This window comes from Centropristis striata, chromosome 14 (genome assembly GCF_030273125.1).
Source record: "Centropristis striata isolate RG_2023a ecotype Rhode Island chromosome 14, C.striata_1.0, whole genome shotgun sequence".
Lineage (NCBI taxonomy): Eukaryota > Metazoa > Chordata > Actinopteri > Perciformes > Serranidae > Centropristis > Centropristis striata.
Window position 1 is genome coordinate 27,549,145 of NC_081530.1, and position 21,562 is coordinate 27,570,706.

The 21,562-nt window shown below is 38.1% G+C and overlaps 2 protein-coding genes across 4 annotated transcripts; one reads left to right on the forward strand and one right to left on the reverse strand.

Moving 5' to 3' along the window:
* The first annotated feature begins 296 nt into the window (after positions 1–296).
* kat2b (K(lysine) acetyltransferase 2B) lies at positions 297–12,203 on the forward strand. Its single transcript, XM_059350741.1, has 18 exons — positions 297–699; positions 1,569–1,695; positions 1,785–1,930; positions 2,028–2,114; positions 3,597–3,778; positions 3,865–4,056; positions 4,246–4,349; positions 4,455–4,580; positions 5,254–5,387; positions 6,965–7,173; positions 8,011–8,137; positions 8,233–8,343; positions 9,395–9,538; positions 9,631–9,745; positions 9,863–9,893; positions 9,978–10,041; positions 10,124–10,208; positions 11,797–12,203. Exons 1-18 carry the CDS (start codon positions 499–501, stop codon positions 11,988–11,990), a joined length of 2,379 nt encoding a protein of 792 aa, XP_059206724.1. The 5' UTR covers positions 297–498; the 3' UTR covers positions 11,991–12,203.
* A 3,808-nt stretch (positions 12,204–16,011) lies between these two features.
* sgo1 (shugoshin 1) lies at positions 16,012–20,348 on the reverse strand. 3 transcript variants are annotated; one of them, XM_059349123.1, is made up of 10 exons: positions 20,210–20,348; positions 19,856–20,012; positions 19,461–19,669; positions 19,281–19,333; positions 19,137–19,201; positions 18,162–19,007; positions 17,923–18,048; positions 16,988–17,158; positions 16,618–16,807; positions 16,012–16,539 (listed from the first exon to the last, which is right to left on the reverse strand). In XM_059349123.1, the coding sequence occupies exons 2-10, from the start codon at positions 19,998–20,000 to the stop codon at positions 16,380–16,382; spliced, it is 1,965 nt and encodes a 654-aa protein (XP_059205106.1). In that variant the 5' UTR covers positions 20,001–20,012; positions 20,210–20,348; the 3' UTR covers positions 16,012–16,379. The 3 variants fall into 3 exon arrangements, with proteins under 3 accessions (XP_059205106.1, XP_059205107.1, XP_059205108.1); XM_059349124.1 differs by having other exon boundaries at positions 19,856–20,036; positions 20,210–20,308; XM_059349125.1 differs by having other exon boundaries at positions 16,618–16,738; positions 19,856–20,345.
* Positions 20,349–21,562: the final 1,214 nt, after the last annotated feature.

The window sequence follows — 21,562 nt, forward strand, 5'->3', positions numbered from 1 at the left end:
AAAGCTTTTTAAAAATTCTCTGGTCACCTTTAACTTTAGCGTTTTTCAGCAACAATTGTCTAAATTTGATTTAATGCCATGTTTTCTCTCAGAGATTTTAACATTATTGTGAACAAAAAAATTGCATTTTTACATTTTAATGACACTTTTAATATAGTCTTTAAATACTGAGTAATGGTATTGATTCCTTCATGTTTAATGGAATTACCACTATTCATTATTCACTGCGAGCTGAGATATTGCAAGCAAGCAGTTTTTTTCTATTACATTTGACCTTGAAATTTTGCTACAAATGGATGCATTTTGTGACCTCTCCTCTCTGAATTGTGCTGGATTTGGCCTATCCCATTTGAGTCCCCTAGCGGAGGAAAATGGGCCTACAGTGAGAAATTGAAAATAAGGATGAGCGCCATGTCTGATCCTCCGCTTGTGGAATAGAGCGGACGGCAGAGCGAATATTTCCCGGGCCGGGGGTCCCGTCGGGGTTCCGTGTGAATCATGGCCGACAGCGCTGGGATTCAGCAAGGTTCGCCGGCCATCGGGGCAGCGGGCCTGGTTCCGGCCGCTCCTGGAGCCGGGGGGACGGAGGGCTCCGGCGCCGCTGGAGGATCCGCACGTATCGCCGTGAAGAAGGCGCAACTCCGCTCTTCACCTCGGCCGAAGAAACTGGAAAAACTCGGAGTGTATTCATCCTGCAAAGTACGTTTTATTTGCAGATGGCTGACTTTTTAAACACAGCGGTTTTAAGGTCAAAATGAATCGTGTTTCCTGGGCTTGGTTGCAATAGTTTACAAAATGCAAGCGCAGCAAAGGAAGCCATTGCCGCACTTCATTTTTTTCATTTTGCATGCACGGACCAATTATTGAAAGAGCGATATTAATAATCCAGTTAATGAAAGCGTGATTGTTGCAGGTAAACAGGAGCACTCCAGCTGCAAGCTGTCCGCTCTATGTACAATGTTACTATGTTTCTGTGTAGGTGGGGGGTCGGTGAACGTAAACATTGGCTTGGCGTTGGCACTTGGGAGTAGCTGGCTGTGTGCACAGGGGCTACATCCCAGTGTGTGTGCTCGTGCGCGCTCTGAGGCTTTCCACGGGGAAAGATACAGTGTCCCCGTGCCGTCTGTCAACACACGGCGTTAACAGAGACGATTTTATTGGTTTTATGCAGTATATCATCCGCAGAGAGGGACGGGGTCTTTGTTTTGACAGGGTGACAGCTGCTGGAGGGGCGGAGTTTGTTGTTGTTTCACGGCGCATGCTCAGTGCGGCAGCTCCAGCTGACGCTGACAGGCCTCCCCACCTTCTGATACTGTACAATGTCAGTCATAACAAATCTCCATTAACCTGAGCAGCGTAGTCAGGTTTAAAATGTATGCTTTTTATACTATAACCAGTGCACTGCATATATAAATAACACAATGAATCTTTATTGCTGATCATTATGTCCAAATGACCAAAATATATTTTTCTTTCATTATAATCTTAAAGTTTCTATATTGATGCTTATTGTCATTTGCCCTTATTTGTTTTCCTGCCTCTACTAATTTAAACTGTGTTGTTCCTAGGCTGAGGGAGCTTGTAAGTGTAACGGCTGGAAAAGTCAGAACCCCCCTCCCACCCCCCCACGAACTGACCAGCAGTCCAGCACAGTCAACCTGCAGGAGCCCTGCCGGAGCTGCTCTCACACCCTGGGTATGTCAGAAAGAAGCTACAGCAGCTAATAACACTGAACAGTACAGAGTGTAGAATATATCACTTAAAGGTTTAATCATTTCTTCCAGGTGATCATGTGACCCATTTAGAAAATGTTTCCGAGGAGGAAATGAACAGACTACTGGGTATCGTCCTGGATGTGGAGTATCTCTACACGTGTGTTCACAAAGAGGAGGATGCTGACACTAAACAGGTCTACTTTTCACTCTTCAAAGTAAGCCTCCGCTTTTATCATCAAAATATACAAACACAGGATTTTACAACCGGCATTGTGTACAAGTGAACTTTTCCTTTTTCTGCTTATTTTTTAGCTGTTGAGGAAATCCATTCTACAGATGGGGAAACCAACGTTAGAAGCACAGGAGAGTCCTCCATTTGAAAAACCCAGCATCGAGCAGGTAATCACATGATTTGCGTCATATACACTGCGATTGGGACCCCATGACCTCAGGTGACCTCTAGGGAAAAAAAAAAATCACATTTCGCAGTCGTATTAGATATGATAAGTTAAACAAAGTTAATGAACAAGACCAGAACGAAAGTCAACACAATCTCGGATATGTACCCACAGTTTGCCAGCACGGCAGCCCATGAATTAAATTAAATGAATTACAGAAGCTGGTTTAAGAATATTGCAACAGCCATGTGTGTCTGCATGTTGGAATTACTTTGGGATTTACTGATAATAATAAATCACATTATGACAATAATTTCATGGAAAAGAGGAAAGAGGAAAAAAATATTTCATTCCAACTTTATGAGCAACCATGTATAAAAGGTCACAGTAATAATAAATAAATCAAGAAAAAAGTACATTAAATTTGATACAAATATGACTGAATTACTTAAGCATAGTTTTCCAAACTAGTGCTCTAAATGAACAACTATTTACTGTTTTTTGTTCCTATTATGTAAAATCCTTATGGTTTACCAGTTACAAGAAATGTTGCCCTTTTCTTGGGCAATTTATTTTAACATTTTATTTAAACTGCACTCCTTTTGTCTTCCTCTCTTATTTGATCACTGTACCAGACATTGTGCAACATTAGTAGTTATTTTGGTAAAACACTGGGACATCTAACACATATAGTCAGATGAGATCCAGCCCTTTCCAATGAAAGCATAACACTAAAGTATGTATCAAACTTTAACCTGTAAAAACAAAATGACCTGAGAAGCACCATTCTTTGAGTTAGGGGTAACAGAAAAATACTGTATTTTAAATGCAAAAATAAGTCCCTACAGGGTATCCGCGGCGTCTTAAAAAGTCTGAAAATGTCAAAATCCAATAATCTGGATTTAAGGATTTAAAATTTCTAAGATTCTCTTAAAATCTCATAAAATGTCTTAAATATGATTATGAAAGGTCTTAAAAATGTATTAACATTACTTTTATTTAAAACAAAAGCATAAACTTCAGTCTCACTTTTAAATGTTTCGATTTTTGAGGAAGCTAACACATAACTACAAAACGGAACTAAGTACCTGTGCAGCTTAACCAAAACCCACAGCAATGCCAAATTACTTGCATGAGATGGGTAAGTGCAAGTTCAATGATTTGTGGCTCCAGAACGAACAATTTAATGCATGGTTGAAGCCGATGGATGGAAACATATATAAAGCACTTTGCACCTTCTGCAAGAAAATTTTGAAACGTGGTTCTTAAATTGTATTCATTATGGTTTTAAAAAAGTCTTTAAAAGTCTTAAATTTGACTTGTTGAATCCTGCACCCTGTATTATGTGTGCTTAAACAACCCAAAACCAAATTCTATTAATGCCCTCCAAAGGTCTGGGTCCCACCCTGAAAGCAACATTATTCAACACGAATAGTTTCAGTGTGTCCATGTTCCATTTATAGATTCTATCTTTTCCAAACAGGGGGTGAACAATTTTGTCCAGTACAAATTCAGCCACCTGCCGTCGAAGGAGCGTCAAACCATTATGGAGCTGGCCAAGATGTTCCTCAACCAGATCAACTACTGGCAGCTGGAGACGCCCTCACAGAGACGCCAGAGGGTTCCCAACGATGACGCAGCTGGATACAAAGCCAACTACACCAGGTAGCTGCGGACGAGATGTCCTGCCAGCATCTTGTTAACAAGCCTCACACCTGTTTACAGTTAATTCCATGATGTGCTCGTTGCAGATGGCTCTGCTACTGCAATGTACCTCAGTTCTGCGACAGCCTACCCCGGTACGAGACCACTCAGATCTTCGGCCGGACACTGTTGCGTTCGGTGTTCACTGTGATGAGAAAACAACTGCTGGAGCAGGCAAGACAGGAAAAGGACAAGCTGCCACCTGAGAAACGCACACTCATTCTCACACACTTTCCCAAGTAAGAAAAACAAACGTAAAGGAACCCTGAGATGGCACACAAAGGAATATAACACAAACCTAATCATAGATTCAGACTAACTTATAATTAGCCGATAATATGAACATTCTCAGTATCAAACCCCACATTTATGCTGGACTACTTTTTTATATAATTAAAATTGTGGTTGCTTTGTTTTCTTTGGCTCAGGTTCCTGTCTATGCTGGAGGAGGAGGTGTACAGTCATAGTTCTCCAATCTGGAGCCAAGACTTCTTGGCAGGAGCGTCAGGAGGGCAGATACCGATCCACACAGGTAACACACCTTCAAGCTGACATTAGACCGTGGAAAAAAATGTCATTAAAGAATACAACAATAAAAACATGTTCTCACAGCAATGTCCTCTCTGTTGCTGTGCAGTTATCAGCGCGCCTCCTGTGGCCAGGCCTCTGTACTACAGCACCAGTCCTGTGTCAGTGGACCCGTCCACTTGCGGCAGCGTCAGTCCTGCCAGAAAAACAGCCTCTGTACTGGAGCCAAGCCCAGGTATTACAGTCAAACCTGCAATTACTCATAACAACTATTCCATGCTGTTACATAACACCTCACAGTAAACAGTGAGCACTCTGGGAAAGTTAGCCCATGTTTTTGTGTTATTGTGGCATTTGCACATTTCCTCAAATACTTATTTTAATGTTGGCATTAGAGCTGTATCAAGAAACAGAACTGAAAACACCCCAGAACTGCTCCTCACGTACTGAAAGGAAGGCAATATTTTCAGATATATAAGCTATCCTTAAATGCTGGGTATCTTTAGATAAACTACTCAGGTGCTGAGGAGATCTAATTTAATGACGAAGATAAGATAAAACTATAATTATCCTGCGGAAAGATTCTGTGTGCAGCAGTTGCAAAGTGGGAAGAGTGCAAATATAAAATAATGATAGTCATAATAAACTTTATTTGTCATCTCTTACCTTTCTAACATAAAATGCAGCTCTTTACATAAGAAACAATATAAAAGTACAAGTAATAAAAACAGGAGTCATAAGATGCAAAACAATAGAATAATAAAATCCTAATAATAAAAGTAGAGTGCTGGTAATAAAAACAAGTTGATAATGATACAAATGATTTTAAGATATAAAAACAATAAAACAAGTAAACAGACTATATAAGATTCTAACAGCACCTTCCTCTGTGTTAATGCTTTATGCAGTTGGAGAAAAGCGTAAACCTTCAGAACCTCTCCCCCACGAGGAAAACAAGAGACCCAGGGTGGTCGGTGACATCCCCATGGAGCTCATCAATGAAGTCATGGCAACCATCACCGACCCTGCCGCCATTCCAGAGGTAACCAACTTACAGTTAGAGTCCAATAGGGTCAGAAAATACAACTTATTGACATCAACCTAGAGCTGTACCAGTTGTCATTTTTATGACATTTGATGCTTCAATCAAGGTTTTTGAAATGTATGTCATCATACTTTATGATGTCATCACCCTTTGAAAAAAATGATTCATTGGTCTTTGTTTTCGTAATAAAATCAATTTTCTTTAATCTATATTATTATCAGTTCCATGCCTCCCTTTGTGTGCAGCAAGGTAAAGAACTAACAGGTTTATTGACCACAGTGAAAATATTGTTAAAGGAGTTATTGGAAATGTTTGGATCACATGACTCCAACACTGTGCCTCTTGAATCTGATCCGACAAATAGTAATACTCATAATATTACTGTAGCCAAATCTTTATCTGTCATGGAAAAAATATTAAATGTTGAAATTAGAATTCAAATGTCAACACTTTGAACTTTTAAGCTACTCTTTACAGCCTGACATCTAACACATTTTAGCTCAAATAATTAGCAAAATGCAGTTCTCCTTTTAAATAATCATTCTGTATTTATGGCAAAAGTATGTTTGTGAACGTCACATAAAGTTTATAGAGAAAATTGTTCTTCATTTGGAAAGAATTGTAGACATAAAGAAAAAAAAAATATGCTTGATGAAATTTGAAGATCTTACTCCTGGTAATGCTCAATACTGTTGTTGATCTGAGATACTCTCAGTAATAGTAGTCTTGCAGTCTCTCAGGGCTTTTATCAGATCCTGTGTTTGGGCCTCGGCTCCTCGACTCTTCCTCTATAAAATTATTTTTAAATTGAACATTGTTTAGTTTGCCAGCTTGCAGTAGGTCAAAAAACTCATCAACCTTACTTTTATTTTTCATAAAGTTGAAATTGTGTGACAACTTTCATAAAGTTGAAATTGCGTGACAACTTTGTGTGAATATGCAGCAAGTTTGTGTTTCTTTTAATCTTATAATAAATACAATTAAATTCAGTGTGCGAAATGTATCAATTAGGATGCTATTGTAGCATAGCATAGAAGAAATAAAAGGTAAAATAGGGAGGGGGGGAGAAGTATGATTTAAATAACAAGAATTAAAAAATCATATGGGGGGATCACATTTCGCGGTTGTATTAGATATGATAAGTTAAACAAAGTTAATGAACAAGACAAGAACGAAAGTCAACACAATCTCGGATATGTATCCACAGTTTGCCAGCACGGCAGCCCATGAATTAAATTAAATGAATTACAGAAGCTGGTTTAAGAATAACTATTTTCATATTGCAACAGCCATATGTGTCTGCATGTTGGAATTAGTTTGGAATTTCCTGATAATTGTGGTTTCATTTTCATTGTGATGTTTGGAAGAGATTAATTAATAAAGTTTTGAGAAGATACACACTTATCTGTCAAGAATAAATCACATTATGACAATAATTTCATGGAAAGAGGAAAAAAATATTTTATTCCAACTTTATGAGCAACCGTGTATAAAAGGTCACTGTTCACACTTGATGATGTGTATCAAGACCTCTGATATGGAGCAATCATCATTATTTATATCTTCCTGTGCAGACCAGTCTGCTGTCTGCTCACTCTGCACGTGATGAAGCTGCCCGTCTGGAGGAGCGCAGGGGGGTGATTGAATTTCACGTCATCGGTAACTCCCTGAACCAGAAGCCCAATAAGAGGATCCTGATGTGGCTGGTCGGCCTCCAGAACGTGTTCTCTCACCAGCTGCCCCGCATGCCTAAAGAGTACATCACACGGCTGGTCTTTGACCCGTGAGTGCAGTCGTACTTTATCACCACATATTACATTCCACCAGGTCACTTTACTGGTTTATTTTTTTTGCACTATCTCTGTTTACATCCAACCACATTCTGTATTTTTTTCTATATTATTGTACAGTCATGGAAAAAATGATTAGATGACCCTTTTTCTTAAATTTATTGTTCATTTTAATGCCTGGTAGTATAAAGGTACATTTGTTTGGACAAATATAATGATTACAACAAAAATAGCTCATAAGAGTTTACTTTAAGAGCTGATATCTAGATATTGAGATAACATCGTTATCAAGAAAATAATGAAAAAATGGCTAGATATCAGCTCTTTAGGCATTAAAATGAACAAGAAATAGAAGAAAACAATGGTCTTATAATTTTTTCCATGACTGTATATGTCCTATACCACTTATACTATACTGTGTATATCTCTGCATATATTTAAATATATGTATTCACTGATGTTCATACCACTAAATGCAACAACCTATTTAACCTATTTAACATGCGAAAATATTTTTTTCTCCAATGTGCAATATCTGTAAAATGCAAAGTACTTTCAGGAAAACAAACAAACACAAAAAATAATACATTAACAGTAAATGCCAAATAGCAGAAATGTATATATAGAATGTGTATAGAATGTATGTATATGTCTTATTGTTTATATTCTTTTTCCTGTTTTCCATATCCATGTTTCTGTATGTTGAGCTGCTGTGACAACTAAATTCCCCCACTGCGGGATAAATAAAGTCATATCTCATCTCTTATCTTATCTTATTGTGAGTTGTTGTGGAGGTTCATTCATCAGGAAATTCCTCCTTTTTTTGACAGGAAGCACAAGACGCTGTCACTGATCAAAGATGGCCGTGTGATCGGAGGAATCTGCTTTCGGATGTTTCCGTCGCAGGGTTTCACGGAGATCGTGTTTTGTGCTGTCACCTCCAACGAACAGGTCAAGGTAAGAGCACTTCCTGTTTGTCAGCTTCATGAATCCATGCTATCTGATTGGCCAGTTTTTGACTCTTGCCTTTTTTTTTGGCTGTGTTGTTGTAGGGTTATGGGACACATTTAATGAACCACCTGAAGGAATACCACATAAAGCATGAAATCCTCAACTTCCTCACGTATGCTGATGAGTATGCCATCGGCTACTTCAAGAAACAGGTCAGTCTTATGTCTGTTAAAGTATTCATGGTGTTACAGGCTTTAGTACCATGGTAACTTTGATCACACGATACATTATTGTGCTTCCCTTTCTGTCCTGAACATCTTCACCAAACCTTACATGACCTGCAAAAACCAAAGTACTATTTAACAATTTCAATTACGACAATTTCACTTGTTTCCATTGTAAATCAGCTTGTTTTAAGATATTGAATTAAACTTTGCTTCTTTTCATACAGATGCAATCTGCCTTGTTTTATATAGAATATGGAAAATAAATGAAAAATAAAATAAAATGGCGATGAAATAAATCTTGAATAAATAGCAATAAATTGCATAAATAGGCAATAAATATACAAATAAATGTGAATTTAAATATGTAAATGAATCATCTTCATTTGATACATAAATAAGTAGGTTTTTGTTTTTGTTTTAAAAACAACTAACTTATTTTATTTATTTCAGGGCATTTTTATTTCTTAAATCCATATTTATTTATTTCAGGAGATATTATATATTTGTTTATTTATTACCTAATTTATTCCTCATGATGATTTATTTCATAGGTATATTCATGTCATAGGTATATTTATACATTTGTTTATTTATTTTTTTGACATTGACTTTAATTCCATAGTTTCAAGCTACTAACACACATTTGTAGAAGTACAACCATGATTCGCAAAAAGTTGGGGCGCTGTGTAAAACCTAAGTAAACAAAGAATACATTACATTCAGAATGAGTATATATATATATATATATATCTATAAATATCATGTCTTTATTCTGTATAGAGTTGAATGTAGGTTGCAAAAGATTTGCAAAATATAGCATGCTGTTTATTACATTTTTCATGGCATTTTTAAGATCTGGATTGAAGAATTACCAATACCTAGCAGCATTTGTTCTGCTTTTAACTTACTTTTGCTTTTAATTTTTTGGTCTTGAATGTTTCATAGTAAATTAACACACAAAAAAAAGATTTGTGATGTTTTTTAAGTGTGCTCTTCTGTAGCCGTATAACACAGTGTGAAATCTCCTCCCCCTCAGGGTTTCTCAAAGGATATCAAGGTTCCCAAGGCCAAATACGTGGGCTACATCAAGGACTATGAAGGAGCTACACTGATGGGCTGTGAACTCAACCCCAGCATTCCCTACACAGAGTTTTCTGTCATTATCAAGAAGCAGAAGGAGGTGTGTGTTTTTGCTTTTCAAGTTTAAATGCTTCCTTTTCTATGTTTGTCACTGCACCCTGAATTTGTTTTAATCTCATTTTTCTCCCTCAGATCATCAAGAAGCTGATAGAGAGGAAGCAGGCTCAGATCAGAAAAGTCTATCCGGGGCTTTCCTGTTTTAAGGAAGGAGTTCGGCAGATTCCCATTGAGAGCATTCCTGGCATACGTACGTTAGTGACAATATTAAGTTTACAGTGTCTTTCTCTTACACCATTGTGCTTAACATGTATGCATTTCTTTAGTATGATCTACAAGGTTAATTTGAGTTTCTTTATATCAACAGGTGAAACTGGCTGGAAGCCTGTGGGAAAAGGGTAAGTGTGACTTGTGTGATTTGAACCAAGCAGAGTGCCTTTCTATTTCTTCAAACAATGACAAACTTTTCTGTTGTGGTTTAGGAAGGAACTGAAGGACCCTGATCAGCTGTACAGCACTCTGAAGACCATCCTCCAACATGTGAAGGTGAGGGACAGACACACATACACCTGCAGTGCTCCTGTAACACACACTTTATTCTTACCGGACTGTTTTTTTTCTGTCCTAGAGTCACCAGAACGCCTGGCCTTTCATGGAGCCAGTGAAGAAAACAGAGGCACCTGGGTACTACCAAGTTATTCGCTTCCCCATGGGTATGTATACAGTAATTATGTGACAAGAGCATGTAAAGGGAAAGTTTGTAGATGTATGAGGTATTTATCCTTAGTCACACATCAATGTCAGTTTTAGGGATGGGCGTTAGGAAGAATCCTGACAACTGGAGCATCTGTAACATTAACATACATTATACATAGTCCAGTATGTATAAAAACATGCATACATGGGCAAAATAAAAGATATATATACAGTAATATGAAAAAGCCTGTTTTGATAACGGAAGCTTTTATTTTGAAAAGACACTCCCAACAACACTAACTCAAGTGAGGTGATACTGTAAAGATAACGTCAAGGAGTTCAGTGTTTTATGTTTTAGCCCCCGAAGAGGCATGAGGTTAGTTTTCTGTGTGTTTAATAATTGTTATTGCAACTTTCAGTTTGCAAACTGTCGCTTTATCCAACTTCATTCTCAGCTCATTGGTTTATTCACATACAGTCACACAAGTGAACGCTCTGCCTTGTTTCAGTTCAGTGAGGACTGATACGCAGCCATGGATAAAATTAAAATAAAAAAGTACACACATCGATTAAAATTCCATGTGGTCGACCATTAATCGATCATCGATTAATTATTCCCATCTCTAGTCAGTTTAAGTGTACACTATATTTAGAATATTTACACCGCTTTACCTGGCGGTCAGACAGCCTTTTCTGACAGGGAAGTACAGCCTGTCACTGATGTATAATTACTTCATACACACCCACTTAAAAAAATATGAATGTGAACTAAACTTTTAACTACTCGCCAATAAGAAGACCTAATTATTTTTGGAAAATTACTACTGAGGGGTAAGTGATGATGAGGTTCAAGGACAAATCTACAGGGCAGCTGCATGCTGGGATTGAGATTGAGGTCTAATTTAAATTAGGATGAAATATTATGTTAGCATAAGACGTTGGTTAAGTGTCCAAACTTGGGGATTGTGAGGATTCCTCGGTTAGAATACCATAGACCCGGGTCTGAATTAAGGATGAAAAATGGCAGCAGCACTTTTGTATTGTCTGTATGACAATGATAATGAAGATGAGGAACAACATGACCACCAAAATATGAGATTGATCTGCCACATCAATCATATGATGGTGTTTTCAATTTCCCACACCATGTATTAACGGGTTTATAGCAACTAGAAAGATGATACATTTTGCCGTTATATGAAAAGAAATTAAACGCCTTCATTCTAAATACAATAACAGGCATGACAAGGCGAGTGCTCATTGAAGAATCAAGTCAACAGTATTGATATTTTAAAGTCAAGATAAGATTTGGCAGTGTTTTATTTGGACCTATTGTCTCCTAAGTACAATGTGCCCTATTTTATCTGATAGCCTGAGATAAAATAGGGCACATTAGTTTAGGGACTGCTTCCTTAATAGGAAGATAGATTTTCTTCATCTTTGAAACTTGAAATAGGAAAAGCAGTTATGATGTTTCCAAGTGGTGTCAAAGGAAAAAAGAGTGTCCTTTGTACATATAGAGAAGAACCCACATACAGAATGCTACCTTTATTAGTAAAAGATTCAAAAGCAGTGTAATTTATAGACATTTTTTTCCCCTGACAGACCTTAAGACAATGAGCGAGCGTCTGAAGAGCAGGTACTACACAACGCGCAAGCTGTTCATGGCTGACATGCAGCGCATCTTCACCAACTGCCGTGAATACAACCCTCCAGAGAGCGAGTACTACAAGTGTGCCAATTTACTAGAGAAATTCTTCTACACCAAGATCAAAGAAGCGGGCCTCATCGAGAAGTAGAAGAGGGGACGAAGAAGTTTCTCATAACCTTAACAAAAGATGAGACTATGAATGGTGTTAAGGTTATGCAGGGGTAATGCAAAGGACAGCTACGTGCATGAAGAATAGGACTACTGATTCTGGAGGTTTCAGAAACACATATCTTAATGTAAAAGGTGCAAACGGGTCTCAGACCAGCACTCTTTTGATGTTTGATGCATGCCGGCCCAGATCCTGAATCAGTAGCTTAGACTGATATTAAAACTGAAAGATAGGCCACAAGGGAAGGCCTCGCTGAAGGCTTGCGAGACTGTTGCTGACATTAAACAAAAGAAGCATTGTGTCTTCATGTTTCATCACGTATCCTAAAGTCCCACTGAAAAACAGGACAGTGGAAGGTGTAACAGTGAGACATATTAAACAGAGGCAGTAACTTCCGTTATTATTTCTGTGTTAGATATTGAAAGGCAACACAGAATGACAGCTGATTGGAGATTCACCATACACCTTACTTTGTCTCTCTCCATCTCTTCCTCCTTTCTTTTCATACTTTCATCCCCTGCCTTTTTACATGTGTCTGCCTCATCCTCTCAGTTGTCTCAGGTAGAGTTGTCAAGAGCAGTACCCGCATCTACATTGTATTAAGTCAGTACACAAGTGTTACCTGTGAGGAGTGTGACTGAGAGTTCAGTCTAGTTAACTTTGTTCCTGTGAGCAACACTGTGTGAGGTCAAAAGTTTGTCTGTGATGAGTTCATCCTGCCAAAAGAGGAATACATACTTTAAATTTGTACAGATTCGAATTATTTTAAAGCACTTATACCCACTGTATATTTTAAATGTGTATATAACATATATTTTCTGTTTCAGAACAAAAAAAATCATTTTTTCCCAGTAAGCCACATAGGGCAGTTTGTCTATCGAAATGCACTTTTATTTTTCCAAGTATTAGTTAACATAAATAACAGCATTCTTTTCTTCAATTTCTTTTCCATATAAATTACCGCTGTTGACTAAGGACTAATTCAATTATCTAGAGTTTATTCTTATTTATGTTCTGTAATTTAAAATAATTCAGCTTAAGACAAGGTCTTAATTTATTCTTTCTTATTTTTGTCCTGCAGATGGAGATTGATAACTTTATACTTTGGAGATAAATGAAAAGATTGTGCAATACTATGTAGTTTTGCTGTTTTGTAAAAAGGTGTTTGTACTTTTCAAACTTTAGGAAAAAATGCATTTTGTAATATGTCTGGAAAAATTATTTCATGCTCTTTGTACAACTGGTTTTAATGACATAGTATTAGCCTATTTTATAGACTGAATAAAACAGAAGTGAGGCTAACTTAGTGTCTGTAGTTTTTTCAACCAAATGATGTCAAAGGCTATGGAATGGATTCCATAGTTTTCACTTGCAAACATGACAGGACACAGCTCTTTATGAGCCTTTCTGTTTTAAAAGTAGAATATTTATAATCGTGAAAATATTATACATTTTATAATAAACTATTCCAGTTCAGACATTAACACCCTGACACAAATTGACTTGCATCTAAAAGTTGATTTGTTCAATGTAAGTCAAAGGTCACAGTACCAAATATGAAATTAGACTGCCACCTAGGGGCCGATCAATAAAAACTTAAAGGGTTATCCTCAGGAGGGCATTGACAATAGTTGTACCAAGTTTTGTATAATAATGCACAAACTATCCCTTTAATCCTCATACAGTGTCTGAAGGAGGACTCTTAACTGATATGTATAAGTTAGAAGAGGCAGGTAGCAATGGTGGAACGTAACTATGTACATTTACTCAAGTACTGGACATAAGTAAAGTTTTGAGGTACTTTTATGTACATTTTATGTAACTTTATACTTCTACTCCACTACATTTTGAGACATATATTGTACTTTTTATTCCTCTACATTTAGCTGACAGCTTTAGTTACTTTTCAGGTCAAGATTTAAAATGAAAAACATGATACATTTAAAATGATTACCCATTTTTATAAATTAAACCACTAAAAAGTTTATTAGGCAGTTAAAATGAGCGGAGTGGAGTCATTTCACAGTGTGGTATTAGTACTTTTACTGAAGTAAAGGATCTGAACACTTCTTCCACCACTGTCTTTTTTACTTCTTTACTTTTTTTTTAATTTTTTAAATTTAAATGTTTTATTTTTTATTATTATTTTTTCCGCTTCTGCGCATGCGCGGGTTTTCGCGCTTCTGCGCATGCGCGGCCCCGCTGCGCTTCTGCGCATGCGCGGGTTTTTCGCTTCTGCGCATGCGCGGTTTTCTACCGCTTCTGCGCATGCGTGGGTTTTGCGCATGCGCAGAAGCGAAAAAGCTGCGCACGCGCATAAACAAAAAAAACCCGCGCATGCGCAGAAGCGGGGGGGGAAGCCGCGCCTGCGCAGAAGCCCAAATAGCCGCGCGTGCGCAGAAGCGGGGAAAAAGCCACGCATGCGCAGAAGCGCAAAAACCCGCGCATGCGCAGAAGCGGAAAAAAATAAAATAAAAAATAAAAAAAAGTGGTGGAAGAAGTGTTCAGATCCTTTACTTCAGTAAAAGTACTAATACCACACTGTGAAATGACTCCACTCCGCTCATTTTAACTACCTAATAAACTTTTAAGTGGTTTAATTTATAAAAATGGGTAATCATTTTAAATGTATCATGTTTTTCATTTTAAATCTTGACCTGAAAAGTAACTAAAGCTGTCAGCTAAATGTAGAGGAATAAAAAGTACAATATATGTCTCAAAATGTAGTGGAGTAGAAGTATAAAGTTACATAAAATCATGAAAAATGCTTAAATAGGTACATTATATTCTGTTAATACACGTGGTAGCATTTTATGACCAATAATGACAGAAAAACACCATATTAAAGGATGTCCAAAAATGATGCCCTGAAAAAAAAGTCATACTATAGCATGTTGAGCTTTGTCAAAATTGGTCAAACTTTAAATTGCCTATAAATGCTAAAAAAAATACTTTATTATAGTCTGTTCATACATATAAGAGCATAGTTTGTTCATAAATGACAAGAAAAACACAATATTGCAGGACATCCAAAAATTGCACACACAAAAAGTCATATTATAGCATGTCGATATTTTGTCAAAATTGGCCAAATTTTAAAATGCCTATTAATGCTTCAAATGGGTCAATTATAGTTTCTTGATACATGTGGTAACATAATATGATCAGAAATGACAGAAAATCACCATATTATGGGATGTCCAAAAATTGGACACAAAATGTCATACATCATACATACATACAGCATGTACATTTTTGTCAAAAGTCAAATTTTAAAATGCCAAAAAAATGCTAAAAATGACTTTATTAGTCTGATGATGCATATTAGAGCAGTTTGTCCTTAAATGAAAGAAAAAACACGATATTACGGGATGTTCAAACCTATTACACAAAAAAGTAATCTCTTAAATTAAACTCTTATGAGATATTTTTGTTGTATCAATTATATTTGTCTAAATAAATGTACCTTTAGGTTTACCAGGCATTAAATTGACAAGAAAAGCAAGGAAAAAACAAGGGTGGTCTAATATTTTTTTCCATGACATGACATTTCCATGATATTGTATGACTTTTTATTTTTAGCATTTTAAAACTTGACAATTTCTGACAAAAATCGACATATAGTATGACTTTTTATTTTGTGTTCAATTTTTGGACGTCGGATAATATTGTTTTTCTGTAGGATGACCAAAGTTTAAAAAAACGTCAAACTATAGCATGTCGAAATTTTTGGAAATAAAAGGTCATAGTCATTACAAAATGCCCTGAAATGCTTAAATGGTCTTATCAAACTTTGTTGATACATATTATAGTATGATTTATCTGAAAATGACAACAAAAAACACTATATCATAGCATGTCCAAAAATATCAAGTTTTCAGTATGGTAAGCCTTCATAAATATCTTGTCTTAGTACAGTAGGATACAAGGATACTTGATTAATTAATTAAATTAGGACCCCATGGAAACCCTGATTTCATTGTCAGTTCACCACAGCCAGTACAGAATTAAAATAACATTTATTGTCACATCGTACAGGACCATATATGACTTAAGAAATATACACATTTATAAATGAAAATATTTACTAATTCAGGATCTCATAATAAAAACATACAGTAGGTTGATGACATATAGAACTGGAAAATCTGGCCATTTTCATTAAACAGCCAATATTATATTTAGCTGGAAATAATACTGCAAGAAACAAGAAAGAACAAAGTCACAAAAATAACATCTAAAACTGATCACTGTTTTTATTCATCACATAAAGAGCTGTGGGTATAAAAAAAAAAAAAAAGATCACTCATCAAGAGAAAACTCGTAAAAACTGACGATGTCAGATGAAATTAAACAAGGTAGCTGCCTTCAATGACATCCAACAAATGACTCATTGTATTTCTCAAACGGCTGCTGGCTGCTCATGGAACTCCTTGATTTCCGCACAGAACTCCTACCAGGCTTCTGCTTGAAAATAGGAGAGCGGAGGAACTGCAGGTCTGTGAATTTGTCTCCGCGCCGAAGTTTCCTGTCAAGATGACAATAGAATTCATGTCATACAGTAAAATTAATCTTCAATGATTTGCAGTTAGGGCAGCATACTTACGCATTAAGCGTGGGTTCCTTGTAGTCTACCACTATGGTGCTGCGCCGCTTGCGGGCAGGAACAGGGGTTGAGCACCGGGCATCGGAGGGCCGCGAGCCACCACAGGAGAACTTCCGATAGGCTGCAGGGGACAGATTGGTCACATCACACAGACTCAAGCCCCGCCCTGCTGTCCTTACACCAAGCCCACCTGCAGAAACATGAAGACAGATGTGAACACCAGTGAGCCACAAGATGACAGAGTGCAAGGAAGCCAATGCATTGAGAAGTGACAATGCAATGAAAATAGTGATCTGGCCAAGTCTCCCAAGTGCCCACTGATGTTGTGACGAAGCTCTTGTCATACTGTGAGATTTAATAAGTAACATACGTTTCTTGCACGTCTTGACCCTCTGGGGTGTTTGGTGGGGTAAAACAGGAGGGGTGTCATTGGAGGCATCTCCAAAATTGGACAGTACGTTGTCTATTCTCATCATCTCCACTTCGACTAGAGGGCTGACAGGCAGCAAACAATCCTTCTCAGTGACTCCTCTTTGATGCTCTGAAAAACCAGGACAAACACAAACATAACCATAAAAAAACAGGACAAATACACAAACATAACCGTATTAAATTCACAAACCATCATCGGCAAAAACAGACACTCAAGCACAACAATGAGCCATGTAACAATTTGACAAAATTCACCCTGACCCATTTGTTACATGTCACAGAGAACAACACACAGTGAGGTCGTCATGAGACAACAGCTTAATAATAAGTCCTGCAATATATTTTGATGATCTAATGAGATAGAATTTGTTCAACAGGCAACCGACAAAAACCTTCCTATTTGTCACATCTGGCCAAGAGATGGATGTCTAAAAAAGTATTTATTGATATCATACTGCCTGAAGGCAAGCACCTTTTTTCATCACTTAATATGTCATCAATTTCAAAATAAGGTTAGCAATTTCTATTTTCATGATTTAGCTCAGCCAGTGTTTAGGGAAGGACACTGTATTATGGAGAATTATATATAAAAGCAATGGACCAAGTTGTAAAAAAAAAAAAAAAAAAAAAAGGGAAATGTTTGTTTCTTTTGTTGGACTATATTTCAGAATTGTTTGAATAGTGAGAGCCATTGTGTATTTTTAGAAGGATGTGACCACCAGTTTCAGCCAAGTGCTAAAATACACTGACATGATGCTCATTGTGGATGAAGCAGCACCATGTTTTTTTGCATCTTCACAGTGGCATTAGACCCTGAGCACTATGACAACATTATAAGGGACACAAACTCAACGTGTTCCTCAGTTAACATACCTTGGTGATTCTCCTGTCCTAACAGCGCTGGGTCAGGGCTGTTGGAAAAGCTAGAATCAGGGGACTGTTGAGCTTCTTCCTTTTCAGGCTCTACAGCCTTAGGTCTTGATTCCTCATCCCTAAAGACTACAAAACACAAAACAATACAAATAAATTGTTTGATTATGAACATATAAACTCTTATAAACCACAAATTAGTGATGAAGGTAAAGTTAAGAATGACAAATCTAAAAGCTCACCAGAGATCTCCTGTTTTGGATCAATGTTTTCTTTTTGATTGTTGACTTTAGGGGGCCGGCCTCTACGAGCCGTGACCACTCTGGTCTTTTTAGGCGAAGTCTGTCTCCGTCTGCTCTTCTGAGGGACATAAAGGCTATCCTCTGATTCCGAAGATGATGAAGTCGAGCTGGAGTCATTTTGTTTGGAAACCACAGGTTTAGCTTCAGTGTGTGGAGCCTCCTCACTGATGGCCGTGGACGGCTGGTTGTCCTCTGCCTTGCCTTTGAACGGTGTGACATGAACCGTCCCTTCACAGTCAAAGTCAAACGTGTCATTAAATCCAAGGGAGGTGTTGAGCTTATTTCCCTGTGATAAAGGTGCTGTTTTGGCTCGTGTGGCTGACCGATCCCGACTCTTGGACCGAGCTCTGGGTTTAGGATTCTCCCAAGGTTTCTTCAACGGGGCACGGTCTGGTTTGCGGCCTCTCTCCGCTTTCGCTGCAGCAGGTTCTGGTTTGGCTCGGGGTTGTTGTTGAGCCTTTTTCCTGCTGGGTCGCTGCTGGTTGTTGTTGTTGTTGTTGTTTTTGGGTGGGACAGGTTCAGGAGTAGAGTGCTGAAACTCTTCAGTGAAAACAGGCTCCATAAAATCTGGTTCTGCTCCTGGCTGTGGCTGATTCATATTTGCACCGTCACTGAGAATAGGACTTGCTATTACAGCACCCAAGTCTGCGATTTGATCCCCCTGACTCAAAAATCGCTCAGATCTCCTCCTGCTTCTTCTATCTGCATGGCGACGCCTCACACCCACTGTAGATGGCAACACAACCTGCTTGTCAGATTGTGCATTCTTTTCAGGGTGCAGAGGGTCTGTGAAGGAAAATGCAAAATCAACATTATCATTACAACAGTTTTTGTCTTTGGATTAATGCAGTAGTCTATTAATGCACAACAACTGCCATGTTGTAATGTGCAAAAGTCAAGTGTGTGTGTGTATACCTGCAGAAATTGGTGAGGCTGTGCACACAGTGGGCCCATCAAGGTTCCGACTTGTTTGCCTTCTCCTGTAAATAAAGAGGAAATTGATTAATTATCATCCAATATTACGCAAAACAATAAACTTTTTGGTTTTGTAAAAGTTACCCTGTCTGCTCCACATGGTTTTTGGGTTCATCAAGGATGTTTTGGGGTTTAATCTAAATCAACACAGAAAGAAATAAAATATTTTTCAATTACAATGACACTTGTGCCACTTCAACTCATATTAACCAGGGTTGGTTAATCAACAAAAACAGGACAAACCACTACGTCTGCTACGTTTACCTCTGAAGCACTCAGTGCCAGAGCTTCCTGCTCTTTGAGCTTCTTCTTCAGCAGCAGTAGGTGAAGGAACAAGGCCTGTTGCTCCCTTTTCAGCTGCAGGATCACTGCATTGCCCTGTCTCACTCTTTCCTTTTCAGCTTGGAGGGCTACAGCCAGTGCCTTGTTGTTCTGCTGGACGCCCTTCAGGATGGTGTTTGCGGAGTTAACCACTGGGAGAAACACGGGTGTTATTTGCATGTTTAAGGCAACAATTAACCTGCATGTTAACATCGTATGCATATCTGCATCCGTACATGCTATGGTTTGTACAATAACAAGTACTAGTAGTCAACACAATTGCGAGAACGTCTACATTAAAACTGTGCATGTTGACATGCAAGATAAGCCTTCCTTACCACTGCTCTTGTTTATTATTTTGGACCGTCCTCTGCTGGGAGCCGAAGCATTATCCAGCCGTTTGTTCCTCTTTTCCTTCATCCTTTCCTTTATGTCCTCCAGGCTCTGCTGGAAGGACTTCTTCTGGACCCGTTCCTTCACCATGGCTTAGGATATCTGATTAGTTCAAAGTTTTTCTCGCTTTATCCAACGTATTAAGAGCGTAAATTAGTCTACCGATAAGCAAAACAAACGACTAAGCTAACGTGCAAGCCAGGTTAGCATGCTAGTTATCGTTAACATCAAGCCAACCAGCTATATCCAGGCGCTGCAATCTGCTGTCATATTTGAAAGCAACGTAATATTAAACTTACCGGAAAAAGTGTGTGTCGCTAAGTTGTTCGTGGTGTTAATTATCGTTTCGACAAAATGCGTTAGTAGCTACCGTTAGACAGCAATATAATCCATTTTATCACATCACATCCGACCGTCTCGCTGCCAGTTGACTTTCGAATTTTGAGCCGCGGCTGTTGATTGGTTGAAATTACAGACAACGTCACTTCCTTCAAGTGATACTAACGTCGGCTAGATGGCGCTAAAGTGTAGCTAAAAGTAAAGTACATTCCGTTGTTGAACCATATACTGTCCATGTGTAGAACAGATGTAACTAATTTGGTTTTCATTATTCGTCTGCATAGTCTGGTCCTTTGAGAATAAACAGTAGTCCACCAACACACAAAATATCTAATTATGATTCTTGCCGTTTCAATCAGCATCTTTTCACCTTTTCCTCTCTGTCTGTTTGTCTGTGGGAGGCAAACAGCAGAGTGGAGAACGTAACACACACTCCTGGGAAAATGGAGTTATAGTAAATTTAAAAATGGAAATTAGATTAGAACTCATCAAGGGTCAGGCTCATTCAGCCCATAAAAAATGACTAATTGGGTATTTATAATTGACTGCTGGAGATAAGAGCTTGAGCAGAGCTCGGTAAAGTGCTCTGCTGCATGTGGATAGAGCTGATAATTGTGTTAATCTAAAAGCCCACTGACTGGCAATGTTTGAGTTATATTCCTTGAGGTTTTTCTGAAACTCTTGTGGCCCTTTCAAAATGAGATTACACAGTAGCTCAGAAAGCAAGTCAATTTCTAGATGAATGGAATTTTTAAGCCAGCGAGTCTTACGACATATTGCTCCAGTGTCCAGCCTCCTGTGTTCTTATGTTATTTTTATTTTTATTTTTTGTGTAGGGCCTATATACACACACATTTGCCTTCATGTATATACACAACTTTCCTAATACCACACTGCTTCTATGTTGTAAGTACCCATTACTTGGATGGATTAGTTAACAGGTCTACAAGGGCACAGGCCAAGGGGCCCAAAGTGCCAGGGGCCCACTGGCCTCCACCTGCAAAATGTCACAGGAAAACATGAAGAGACGCAAAAAGACACACAAAGACACCAAAACGGCTACAAAGACACGCAAAACAACCACTAAGAGACTATAAATGAAAAGACTCTAGAAAAAGACCAAAAACAATTACAAAGTGACATAATTCAGAGACACAAAACAACAACAACAACATGCTGAACAATTATAAAGTATGTGTCATGTGCCCATGTAAGAGAGGTGCTGGGGTGTTTTGCATGCCTGTGCCCAGTGGCCCATTGTCTCACAGTGCACCCATGACCCATTCTACTCTTCTCAGGTTTTCTCAGTAAAT